Below are 14,356 nucleotides of genomic sequence, written 5' to 3'. Positions count from 1 at the left end.
GACTGCATCATCAAACATGGAAAGATGCTGATGTGAATGTTTGATTTTAAGGCAATGCAAAAAATAAACTAGGTGACAACAGGAATTTGAGTGTGTTAAGCCTTTTGGCTCCTTTGTGTCCAGAGCAACAGGAAGTATTGTAAATTCTTTATAAGTGATGTTTCATCTACTTATTTTTGTATCTACATATTTTGTTTCACAGCTGCCTACTGTAGTTTGCACACAGTAATAAATAATGGGGGGATTTTGAACAAGACGGGCATTGAACTTGGTTCAAAAGTTTACTACTACTGTAAGGCTGGATATCAAATGATTGGAAACAGTAATACAACATGCATACGGAGACAAAATGGAATGTATGAATGGGCTTCACCAGCACCAGTTTGTAAAGGTATGTCATGTGTAGAGATAAATTATTGTCTGGCAATCAGTATTTGAAGACATGCAAATAAAACTGTTATATGTTTTTTTCTCTTAATCTGACTTAAGCTGCTTTACTTTTTTACTCCATACAAATCTATATTTTGTTCTCTCTGTACCAGTGATGATCAACTTTTTTAATATAGAGGCCCTCAAGTGGGCTACTGACATTTCCAAAAGAGCTACATATAACATTTACTCTATGGAATACTGCATAAAACTATCAGAGACTATGGATACACTGCAATAGATGGTCAGAGATTGCAGGCATGCTATAGGAGATAGTCAGAGACTCTGGGCATGTTACAGAAATTGGCCAGAAACTAAGGACATGCTGTAAGATACAGTCAGAAACTGAGGGCACTGTACATAAAACTGCTAGTGGTCACAACCACTACAATCCCTTTACAAACCAATGCTCCCACAACTACGCTCCCTACATCCCTGCCTACAAGATGCAACATACTCCCCATGTGCTACATGTTGAACACCAGAGCTCTATACAGTGTAAAGTATGTGCATAATTTACTGCATTTAGAAACAGAGAAAATTATTTTATAATCAGTGTATAAAAAGGGAGTTGTTTTTATTAACTGAGTGCACCTGTCTTGTGTACATTCTATGCAATCTATACAGTATATTCTGTTGAAAGTTTTATACATGTATATGTTCTACATATTAAAATAAATATTCATGATTCAGGGAGAAGGCAATGAATTATTTCTCTCAGCTGTACTCCTTCCACACGGACGCAGTAATGGACTCCTTCATCAGCCACTTTTTAGCATTTTATGCTGCCAGCCCATGGCCCAGGATTTCTTGTGACCAATGGATTGCTGTACATTCACACACAACCCAGAAAATATGAGATTATATACATGATTTCCAGCATCCAGTCTTTTTTGGCTGCAGTCAGAGATCACTTAGAAAATTAGCTAGCGCTTTATACTATAAAACATTCTCAGAAATACTCTCTCCCATTCTCACTGAAACTTTTAACAAACTTCTAGATGGACATTCTTTTCGGCAAGAAACACTAATGGCAATTGTTTGTATGATCCCAAAACCCCTTTCTGATGATACTTCCTGTGTGAATTATCGGCCTATCTCTCTGTTAAACCTCGATATTAAATTATTAGCAAAAATAATAGCAAAACGCCTCAATAGCATTATAGGAAAATTAATACATAGAGATCAAGTAGGCTTCATGCCAAATAGACAGGCAGGCGATAATATACGCAGGGCAGTGTTATTGGCACATATTGCTAAAAAACGTAAAATCCCTTTATGTTTTCTATCTCTCGATATTAAGAGGGCATTTGACACAGTATCCTGGCAATATATGCAATATTCATTACAAAAATGGGGTTTTGGACCCCACTTTTTAACATGGATCAAAGCATTATATGATAAACCCAAAGCCTATATAAAATATGCTGGATACAAATCTGAAGCCTTTAATATCGAAAGAGGTACCCGACAGGGTTGCCCATTATCTCCCTTATTATTTGCCCTTATACTCGAACCCATGGCCCAATACATCAGAACAAACCAAACTATAACTGGCATTGAAGTAGGAGGTATTACACACAAATTATGTATATTTGCAGACGATATATTACTTTTTCTATCATCACCACAGGTCTCTGGTCCTAACTTAATACCAGCTCTTGATGGATTTGCAGCCCTATCCGGCCTTATGATTAATCCTAAGAAATGCCTAGTGCTTAATATTTCTCTCACAAACATGGAATTGATCCCGGCTAGGGCTGCACTCCCATTCACATGGGCAGAAAAATCAATCCCATATCTTGGAATTCATTTAACAGCATCTCATTCTGACTTATTCTCAACCAATTATCCTCCTGTATTAAGACAGATCACAAATCTAATAAAACAATGGTCGCAACTTCCTTTATCCTGGATAGGGAAAATTAATGCAATCAAAATGACTATTCTACCCAAATTGCTTTATCTATTCAGAGTCCTCCCTATTCCAATTCCTTCCTATTTTTTGAGAATAGTACAAAAAAGAGCAACTTCGTTTATATGGGGCTCTTCTAAACCACGTATACCTATACACACACTACATCTTCCCAAAAATAAAGGAGGCCTGGGATACCCTAATTTTACTAACTACTACAGAGCAGCACATTTGGCCAGTCTGTCCAAATACCATGCAAAACAGGAAATCCCATTATGGGTATTTATAGAGGCTTCAGAAAATGACCCTCTATTAATATCAAATTTATTATGGCTTGATCCTAAAGACCGCTTTAAAATTCATAATCCCATAACTAAACACTTCTTATCTCTCTGGGATAAACTAAAAACCAAATATCAGTTACAATCTCCACACAATCCTCTCCTTTCTTTTATCAGAAATCCGGCCTTTTATCCGGCATGGATCTACCCAAATTCTTTTAAAGCTTGGACAACATCAGGCATTCAGACACTAAATGACTTCATAGCATCTAAATCATTCCCTTCATTCCCATTGCTTAGAGAAAAATATGATCTACCAAACTCTGAGATATTTAGATATCTCCAAATCAAAAATTTCTATACACCATTCCTAAAGGGGGATACACCATTATCCCAATTATCCATTTTTGAATCAATCTGTACAAAAGATCCATTTGCTAAAGGTACAATTTCATCACTTTATAATCAATTATATGGAGTAGCAAATCTTAATAGACCCTCTTACGTTCAGAGGTGGGAGGAGGACTTGGGACGAACTTTAGAAGACACGGACTGGTCTAACATATGGCTCACATCTAAGTCATCTTCACCCAACATCTTAGCACTGGAGACAAATTATAAAGTCCTAACTCGCTGGTACCTTGTACCCGCTAGAGTGGCAAAATATTCACCTAATACCTCAGCTCTTTGTTTTCGAGGATGCCCAGAAATAGGCACATATTTACACATATGGTGGACGTGCCCAGTAATCCAAACCTTCTGGAAGGAAGTTTTCGTGATTGCATCTAAAATATTTAAAAAAATAATACAACCAGATCCATATTTAACTTTACTTAATCTAAAACCGGAATGGTTAACACTCTCTCAATTCAAACTTATGATCCAACTAATAACGGCTGCAAAACAAACAGTGGCCAAGGCATGGAAATCTCCTACATTGGTACTAGCAGAAACAATTCACAGAATGAATAATACAATGTCCCATGCTAAGATGGTAGCCATCGATCAAAATCAAATTCCAAAATTTGAAAAACTTTGGCATCCTTGGATAAAACAACAGTTCCTGTCAAACTTCAATGACTCTGTCCTGTTGCCATGGTAACAGATTAAATGACTTACAGAGACACCCATTCTAAGGCTTCAAAGAGAACTAAAAAGAATAATAAACTGACGAGCGGGACAACCTTGTGGACCATACCTCTACCTTTCAACCCTTTTTCTTCTTTCTCTTTCCTTTTCTCCACCTTACGATTAAAGCTCATTATCAGAATATATTTGACCTATATACACTCTACTTGTAAACAATATGTATAGTAGGTATAAATCATTTAAATACCTACAAAAGTAACTAAGGAAATGATATATATCTTTAATTTAGGTTTACGTGAACCCAATGTTTAATATTTGAAATTTCATGATATTTACCTATATAAACCCTACTGTAAAACAATGAGCTTACTTTATAGATCCTTGTAAACTTACTTTATGTATCTTTATAACATTGTATACTCAATAAACTTCTTTTGACAAGGAAAAAAAAAAAAAAAAAAAAAAGAAAATTAGCTAGCTGATGCATTGCCCTATAAACTAGCTGATATGAAGCAATACAATTGCTGGGATTCAAGCATGAGATGCTTGGAGAGTTTCACAGAGATTATGCCATATCAGTGGATGCGGCCTTTAGGCAGTAAGAATATTAATTAGCGCACTACAGCTATTATGTCAATGAGTGTGGAAGTGTTTTGGGTGAGGGAAAAAGTGCAACGTTTCTTTTAGTGCTCAGAGGAAAAGAAGGACATACCAATATAAATATGAGACTAAAGTCATACCTTGGAAACAATGAGCAAGGAGGTGGTTGATGGTCTTCAGGCAGAAAATTGTAATATATTTGAGTTTATACAACATGTTGGTTACTGACAGATTTGAAGTGGACAACAAGCAATGAAATGCTATGTCATTAAAAAAAAAAAAATAACTCCAGTAAGGCCCACAAAAGAATGAACTACTTTTAGCCTAAAATAATCTTGTAGTTTAGCATCCACATTGCATTTTGTCATTGAGTAGATGCTGTGAGCCTGTAATTTATGTGGAGAGTGTCACAATCTCTAAAGTATTTACTGTTGTCTGCACACTAATGCCCCGTACACACGGTCGGACTTTGTTCGGACATTCCGACAACAAAATCCTAGGATTTTTTCCGACGGATGTTGGCTCAAACTTGTCTTGCATACACATGGTCACAAAAAGTTGTCGGAAAATCAGATCGTTCTAAACGCGGTGACGTAAAACACGTACGTCGGGACTATAAATGGGGCAGTGGCCAATAGCTTTCATCTCTTTATTTATTCTGAGCATGCGTGGCACTTTGTCCAATCGGATTTGTGTACACACGATCGGAATTTCCGACAACGGATTTTGTTGTCGGAAAATTTTATATCCTGTTCTCAAACTTTGTGTGTCAGAAAATCCGATGGAAAATGTGTGATGGAGCCTTCACACAGTAGGAATTTCCGACAACAAGGTCCTATCACACATTTTCCGTCGGAAAATCTGACCGTGTGTATGGGGCATAAGGCTAGAAGAAATGTTCTGACTTTTAATAAATTCAGTAGTAAAAAATTAATTGTATGCAGCTACTGATGTGTGTAAGTGTTTAAACACAAGTTCGAATGTTTATAAGTGAATAAGAAAATAGTGCAGGGGTTACTTAAAAGTTTAATGAAATGTCTGTGTCCATCAAGAAGGGGACAGTTTAAATGACAAAATAATCTTTTTGCTATTCATCAGTTCCACCCCTTACAATGGGATGGAAATCAGATATTGTCTTTCTTTTACTGTTTCATTGCCCATCTAGAGAGTTTAGGTTGAGACGTCTCTCCTAAAAGTGAGAAACATTCTCCCTTATTTATAGTCTAACTTAAATTTACCAAATAAATAACACAGACACCATCTAGTGGCAAAATTATGGCCACGGAACATTTATTGGTTTTAAATAAAAATGTTCGATGAATAACAACTTCATATAAATATATTATTTATTCATAACTTTACTTGAACTTTATTAATCTGCAAAATATAACTTTGCTCAGCCATAAAACAACTCGAGCACAAATCTCATGAATCATAAACACCAGTCCCCCCTTTCCATAAAGGGGTGATGAACCACATAACCATGCCTTGCAAAAAGGGAGGGGGGTTGGAGAGCTCCTTCAGCTGCGACAGACCCACTGACCGTTTACCTCAGAGCGGAGTCCTATTTATAATAAGCCCCACTTCTAGAATTTTCCAATTGCATCACGTGACTTTCTGGGTATTTCCCAGAGGTCACGTGATGCATATCCCAGTCTCCTTGTTCCGGTTTTCCACTTGTTTTTATTTGCATGTATAAAGTGGCATTACCCTATATTATGTGAATATTTTTTTTTATATTAAGATAGGGAGGGGCAAACCCATGCCCATGTTGTCATGTCCATATTCTTGTGCCCTCCTTCTCATGGGAATGCAGATTGCACTTTCTCCCTTATTTATAGTCTAACTTATTTTTTTTAATCCAGTAATTTTTATTAGTGATGTTTTCTTTCCATCAATATATTTCACATTCATATTGTCCAGGTACAGCTCATATATACATTTCATTTAATAGCATCAAACAGCCAAAACAAACAACCCCCCCCAAAAAAGGGGGGTTAATAACACACCAATTTCCCTCTCCTCCTCCCTTCCCCCCACCCCAAATCCAACCTCCCCACCTCTCTCTCTAAGGCAATCCACACCCCCATCTCCCCTTATTAATCCGGCCGGATAATGTCCTTCTTGAACTTTTAAGGCGTCTCACATTTCCGGACCCAAGATCTCCAACCAGCCTCTCCAGATAGCCTCAAATTTCCCTTGACAGCTTCTATGTAGAAAGACAAATTTCTCCTTTAATATGGTTTCTTTTATTTGCGTTCTCCATTCCTCCACTGTTGGTGTGTATATAGAGATCCATTTCTGCGCTATTAATTTCCGTGCCTGGAACAAACTTCTTAATATTGAAACATAGATATTTTCTGAGAAGCTGGAATCCTCCACTATATTTAGCAGACACATTCCAAGATCCAGTGATAGTTTAATTTGCAGCACGTCATTAATAGGCTTAATTATACCCTGCCAATATCGATGGAGTTTGGGACATCTCCATAACATGTGTATTAAATTTGCTGAGGGCACCTTTACAAGGAGGACATAGAGGGGATTCTCTACGTTTCCACTCAAACAATTTCTCTGGGGTATAATACGAACTATGTAAGATAAACAATTATGTTAGCTTTTGGATAGTGGATGATGACACCTTTGGGGTCGTAGACAAAGCCATTAACCATTGATCTTCTGACAATGGTCCCAGGTCCTGTTCCCACTCAACTCTAGAGGAAATATCTAAGGATTCTTTAAACATTTTATGCAGTAGCTCATAGAGTCGTAAGATAAGACCCTGCTTTTGACCTGCTTTTGACCTCTATATTTCAACAGTGATATTATTTTAAAGTTATTTAATTTAAATTCAAAAGTACAAGCCTGAGCCTATAGGGTGTGTCTAAGCTGCAAAAGGAAAAACCTCTGTCTTGGAATCCCAAATTCATCAGATATTTGAGAAAAGGATTTTAAGCTATCATTCCAAAACAGTTGCTAAACATATCTCTGTGTTTGCCCAAGCTCAAACCCTTCTAACTTCCACAACACCTCACAGTTAGCATTGTTCTAAATTGGGGTATGTGAAGTATAACCCATAATATTAATAATTTTTTTTAATTTCATGCCAGACCTTAGTAAAAAGTTGACCAGTCATGAACTTTTTATCCGTTTCTAGGTTTTTTTGTCTGTAGTAAGGAGATCAATGTATAACCCCTACTTAATGGCAATAATAATCCCTGTATAGGGTCCAACTCCGTCCAGCCCCAAAATTGCTGAATGTGTGAGGCAAAAAAATAATTTTTGGGATGTGGAATAACAAGTCCCCCTTCATCATTATCTAACATTAAACTTGTTAATTTTATATGTGGCTGTTTTTTCCTCCATATTAGCTCTGCCAATCACTGTTTAAGGGATTTTACACCAACTCCGGCACTTATCCCTGAACCTTAGCAATAATGGTTTGAGATTTAAATCAACATAGTCCCCCACATTTTGTGTTACCTCAATCCCCAGATACTTGACTTTATGTTTAATTTGTATTTGTGTGGCACCACATGGTAAAGAGATATTCCTTCATGTAGCGGCATCAATAATGATTTCTCCCAATTTATACGGAACCCCAAAATCTGTCCAAATGCAGAGACAAGCATCATAAGTTCCTCTAGGGATTCTGCGGTATCACCCAAAAAAAAGGTATCATCCACATATAGGGCTATTTTTTCCTCCCTACCTGAACGTTGAAACCCCACTATCCCCTCTGACTGTCTTATGGCCGCGGCTAATGGTTCTACTGCCAGAGCAAACAGCAGTGGGGACAGAGGGCAGCCTTGTCTGGTCCCCCTGGATAATGAGAAAACTGGTGACATAGTGTTATTAATTCTCAGTCTCGCCTTTGGATCCTTATATAATATTTTTAGCCAAGATAAAAAAACCTGGTCCTACACCGAAGGCAGTTAATACCGACCACAGGTATTCTCAGGGATAGAATAGCACCAGTTCCCTCGTTATCCATGGGTAGCTGCAGGTTCAAAAATAGTCTAAAAATATCTGTTGCCACTGATCTAGATGGAATAAACCCTGATTGATCCCTGTGAATCAAAATATTAATATATCTGGATAGTCTATTTGCCAACATCCTAGCTAAGATCTTAACATCTGATGTAAGAAAAGAAATTGGGCAATATGAATCTGGTTTTAATTGATTTTTACCAGGTTTTAGGATTACAATTATTATTGTTTCCATCGTTGATTTAGGGAGTTCCTGCGTAATATAAGCTTCATTTAATACTTCAAGAAGTTCTGTGAGTAAGGTCTGGCCATATATTTTATATATCTCCACAGGGAGTCCATCATCCACGGTGCTTTATTATTTTGAATTTGCCTCACTACCTCTTCCAACTCTACCAGAGGAATATGCAAGGCTTTTTTCTATTGATGTCAGTTTAGCCATGACTAGATCATCCAAGAATTATTTACTTTGATTTATTTTATTTGATATTTCAGATTCATAGAGTCATATATAAAAGTCCCTAAACATGTTGTGGATACTCTGTATAGCTTCTGAGCTTCCTGCCAGGCTAAGCGTTTTTCTTCTGTGGGGTCTAATATAAACTCATGTTCTATTTGCCTAACTTTTGCATAGTTAGGCTTTCATTGCATCCCAAACTATTACCATAAAGGTTGAGGACTTATTGTCTTTAAAAATCCTAACAGCAATAATTCTATTTGACTCCTCTCTGGGATCAGGGTCAGCCACTGGGGGTTGACTTTCCACAATGGATGAACAAGTTGTTCCTTCAAGAAGATAGAGTCAATGGAGAATGATCAGAGAGTCCCCTTGATTCATACTGAATTTATTTTAACCACAAGAGAAAACTCCTGTTTCCCAGGGCCAGGTCAATTCTTGATAATGACCCATAAGTTCTAAAGCAACATGAATATTCTCTGCTATCAGGGTACCTGGATCTCCACACATCCGTTAAACCCATTTCCTGTATCTGGCGGGCCAAGCTTGTTACATTTCTTTTCCCTTTAATCTTTTTATTACTCCGTCTATCTGCCTCTTCGTTTAGTATGTTATTAAAGTCCAACCATTGTGCCATTTTCCCAAAGACTTTTTTGATACCTCATCCTTATATGGAGGAGGAATATAAACATTTACCAAAAAAAAACATTTCAGGATTTCTAATACACTGTTTACATGTGAACCTGATAGAACTCAAAATCAAAATGTTCACTCCTCGAGAGTATGTGGAATAGTTGGCATGAAATTGATGTCTGTATCTAAATATACTGAACATTTTATCATCCTCCCTTCCAGCATGCGTCTCCTGCAAGCAAACTATTACTGGATTATGGAATTCAATTAATTCCTTTACTGCTTGTCTCTTTCTTCTATCCCTCAATCCTCTGACATTCCAAGACATAATCTTTATTTTACTTGTTATCAAAATCCAGTATCTTATGATAAAAAAATATAACCATTAGGGGACCAACCAAGTGACCTCGAAAAAGTATAAGCCACCCTCCAAAATGGAAGCTTGACAAGTAAAAAATAAGAAAACAGGTAAAAAGAGAGAGGGGGGGAAGGAGAGGGGGGAGAGGAAAAAAACAACCCACAGTAAAACCCCCCACCCCACACTTGAATCCCACCACCCCCCTTCCACCCCACTTCCCTCCCAGCCCACACTAACCTGTATCTAGAAACAATCACATCAAGCTGGATGTCCCTCCCTAAAGGGAAGTCACCAGCTTCACACCTCTTGTTCACACGGGACACATCCTGGGGATCCATTGTGGCCAACTTCCGACGTCACATCAGTGCTATATATTATCCTGATGGGGAAAAAGAAGAGCAAGCAAAGGAGATCAAAAGCGAACAAAATACCGCTCCCTTATCCCAGCCTAATCCCCTCCAGCCCATTTACCCATTACCACTCTCCCCATCCACTACCGCTTCTTGTCCAGCCACGCATTCACTGCGCCCGAAGTGTCAAAAAACTGGACTCCATCTCAGTCTGTAATACGCAATTTTGTGGGAAACAGCATCAAATATGTGATTTTCAATGCCTTTAACCTGCATTTAACTTCAGCAAATGTTGCCCTCTGTTTCTGCACTTCAACTTAAAAATCTGGAAAAAAAGACATTTTATTACCATTGTATTCAATACTTCCCCTTTTTCGTGCTTTAGACAATATAAGATCTCTATCTTGACAATTTAATATCCTAATAATAATTGGTCTGGGCCTGCCTTCAGGGGGCGGAGAGTGACTTGGTATACGATGAGCTCACTCTATTGCGAAAAATTTTGAAACGCCCTCCCCCCCAAAAATATTCATTAACCATTTCTCAAAAAAAATAACAGGGGACTTCTTCTTGTTCAGGTAATCCTAAAATACGGATATTATTACTTCAATTTACCAAATAAATAACACAGACATTATTGATTGGCAAAATTATGGCCTTGGCACATTTAATAGTTTTAAATAAAAATATGCAATGAAAAACAAACTTCATATAAATATATTATGTATTAATACATTTCCTTGAACTTTATTAATCTGCAAAATATAACTTTGCTCAGCCATAAAACAACTCGAGCACAAATCTCATGAATCATAAATACCAGTCCCCAACCGCCGGACTTGCATTTTCAAAACCGGCCCCACCCCAAGACTGTAGCCGAATCAATACTAGACTGTAACCCTAAATTAAATATATCTAGCCCTACCTCAGATAAGTGCACGCCATCTGACCTATATAAGCCACTAAAGTCTCCTTCAAGATCGAGGTGTCTGTATGAAAATGCACCTATAATAGGCATACATTTTTACATTGATTTATCTATTCTACGTGTAATTTTTTCCAAATTTTTTAAGTTAGGATTGCTTAACCACAAAAGTCTGGGAACAATTTCTGAAAAAAATTATTTTAGCATTTGGGGACGACATGGTGAGACTATGTAAATCCCTCTTCATTTTATACATGAGATCCAGGGTGTTGGCTTTACCTACATCATTCCCCCCAAGGTGGATGATTACAATATCAGGAGTTAGTCAAATTTCAAACAACCTGTAAATATGAAAAGACAAATTAGCCCAGTGGAGACCCCGGATGTCTTTCCAGAATAATTGAAAATTTGCACAATCCAAGGACAGATTAGATGTGTAGCAACGTAGTGCAGCTCTTTTAAATGCCCAATAAATAAATTAGTGTCCTAGAATCCAAACAATCCTTCTATCACTTGGAATTTAAAAAGAGAGGTCAGGTCTCACATACATTTTTGAAACATTGAGATTCCCATCTGCCCAGCCTTTGTATGATGGAGTCGTCAAGTCCCATTCTTGCAGCCTCCGTAGCTGCCTCGATACAAAAAGAATGAGATGTAACTCTCAATTGTTGTAATCCTAACTTTTTCATGCAACCTTTCAAAACAAAATTAAACTGGTACCTGGTCATAGGAAAACTATCTGCATGAATAAGAAATTGAACACCCGCCTGAGGCCTAATCCGAATGTAATTCCTTACCAGGACTAATGGGCATATATTTTATCGCCATATGTATGTAGATTAATCCACTTACCTCTACTGATCCTATCTGTCTTAGAAAATGGGATAAACAATTTAATCCCTGCATCCAAGACTTCCACATGCTGTAGCAAAAGACCAGCATGAGCTAATTTATTATTTGGAAGCAGTTCTTCTGAGATTCATACTGCTCCAAAAACGCTTAAACAAATGCTACCTTAAATAGCTTAGATTCAAATTCTGAGAAGCAAACTTCTGAAGTAATCATGCAAATCTTTCTCAAAATTGAAATAGGTCTCCTATTATCAGCAGTATAATGGCTCTTCCTGTAACCTCTCAGAGCTTGTTGTACAGAGAAAAAAGACGTACAACTAGGCAGACCTTGCAGTTTTAGAAAAAATGATACTCCTGCCAGAGTTTTAGCAATATGGCTGTAAGACACCTCTTTATGCATTAAGGAACATAAGAATGTTAATATTAACTGTTCTGAAGGAGATTTAAAATGGAAATTACAATCTCTAGCAAAACTGACCCATTTGTTCCATGCAACAGAGTATTCTGCCCATGTGCTATTTGCGATTGACTTTTTTTATATAGACTGTAATAGTTTCTAGATTAATGTGTCTTCCATCCTGCTGAGAAGCCACAAGACCCCGCAGCATCTGTAAAAAACTCAAAATCTTCAGAAAATATGAAATTTTCTTGGAAAAAAGAGCGACCATTGTAGCTGTCAAAAAACTTTAACCACACTACTAAATCTTCTTTTAGCTCAGAAGTTAGCCTAACATGTGAAAATGGGGATTTGATGCCTGAGATGGCCAGATAAAGTCGACGTGAAAAGGCCCTACCCACTAGCATTATGCAAGACGCAAAGGCTAATAAACCTAATAACGACTGTAGCTCCTTTAATAAAACTTTCTTTTTTATAAAAAAAAACCCAGACATTATAAATTTTAATGTATATATTTTGTCCAAAGATAATCTGAATTCTAAATTTACTGTGTCAATATTAATGCCTAAAAAAAATTATTGAAGATGTGGGAAGCACTGTTTTTTCAGCTGCTAAAGGAATACCAAAGTATTCATCAATCTTACTAAAAATCTGAAGCATGAAATAACAGATAGGGGAGTCTGCAGGACCTTTGAAAAGGGAGTCATCCAGATAATGTAGGATTCCTTCATATCCAGACTCAAATGTTACCACCCATTACAAAAATGTGGGAAATTTTTTGAAATAGGCGCAGGATATTGAGCAGCCCATAGGTAGGTACATATCACAATAAAAGTTATTTTCAAAATGAATACCTAAAAAATTATATGCCTCTGGAGCTATTGGTAATACATGAAAAGCTGCCTTTATATCCATCTTGTCTAACAAAGCTGCCCTACTAAATTTTCTGATTTTAAAGACTGCCTCTTCAAATATGCAGTATGAGACTGAAGACAAACTTTCTTCAATCTCATCATTTAAAGATGCCCCCTTTGGGTATGATAGGTGGTGTATAAGTCTGTACGGGTTGTGTTCCTTTTTAAGATAATACCTAATGGCGAGATTCTAAAGTTGATAAATGGAGGAGTTTTAAAAGGACCATCCATACGGCCTTCCAATACCTCTTTGTTTAACTTTTCTTTTACAATATGAGAGAATAGATTAACAGACTTTAGATTTTAAACCACATTACAGCCATTACCACAGGGTTGTGGGCAATGGGAAACCATGTGAAAATCCATTAACTAAAATTTTGTCTGTCTCCTTGTCTGGATAAATTTCCAACCAGTGAAGCATTCTTGCTAATCTCAATGGTGTTCATGCTTTTTGCAATATGTTCTCTCTGTCCTTGAAAATACTTCCTGTGTACCTGAACATTGTGAACATTCATGCCTATATTTACAGGCATTGCCCCATCTGCATTGTGTTTTGTTAAATGCATAGCAGAAACCTTTTTTGTATGGTGAGATAAAAGACGTGGCAATATTAAATTAAGCCATAGTCCCACGTCTTTTATACCCCACTTTAAAGATGGATAAATAGACAGCTTTGGCTGAATGATTCATCATAATTATCCATCCTAAACCTTCAAAATTCTTGTATGCCTCCAATACAAGTTCCAGGTGCTGAAAAAGTCCACAACAAAATTCTGGGTGTTTTTCACCCAGAACGCTTGCATAAATTGTGAATGACTGAAGCCAGTTATGAAATGATCTCACCGCTGGTCTCCGCCTATCATCTTCACTTTTTTCTTCAAGTGCTCTCTCAGATTTTGTTATAAAATCTTTGGAAGATGGCAATAGTGAAAATATGTCTATACTCACCCTTCCAGTTTTTTTCTTTTGTTTGATTGGAAAGATGATATCCCACTGGCAAGATCTCACACGGTAGCACTTCTTTCATACATGTTTCAGGAACTGCTGAAATAGCCCGAGAAATGCTGGAGGAACAGGAATTTCTACTACAGAATTTAAACCATTAGAGTTTGCCACATAATTAGTGCTAATTCCATCTTCCACTGTATTCATATTACTTGTATTACT

General features: G+C 37.1%; 1 protein-coding gene across 1 annotated transcript in view; it reads left to right on the top strand.

Moving 5' to 3' along the window:
- CSMD1 (CUB and Sushi multiple domains 1) overlaps positions 1 to 14,356 on the top strand; it is a 3,274,537-nt gene that overhangs the window by 2,781,296 nt on the left and 478,885 nt on the right. The window contains exon 49 of the mRNA XM_073626646.1: positions 203 to 391. Coding sequence (XP_073482747.1) covers positions 203 to 391 — 189 coding nt within the window. The remainder of the gene's footprint in view (positions 1 to 202; positions 392 to 14,356) is intronic.

This window comes from Aquarana catesbeiana, linkage group LG04 (assembly GCF_042186555.1).
Source record: "Aquarana catesbeiana isolate 2022-GZ linkage group LG04, ASM4218655v1, whole genome shotgun sequence".
Lineage (NCBI taxonomy): Eukaryota > Metazoa > Chordata > Amphibia > Anura > Ranidae > Aquarana > Aquarana catesbeiana.
Note: the sequence above shows the minus strand (reverse complement) of the source record. Positions and strands in the feature narration are given on the sequence as shown.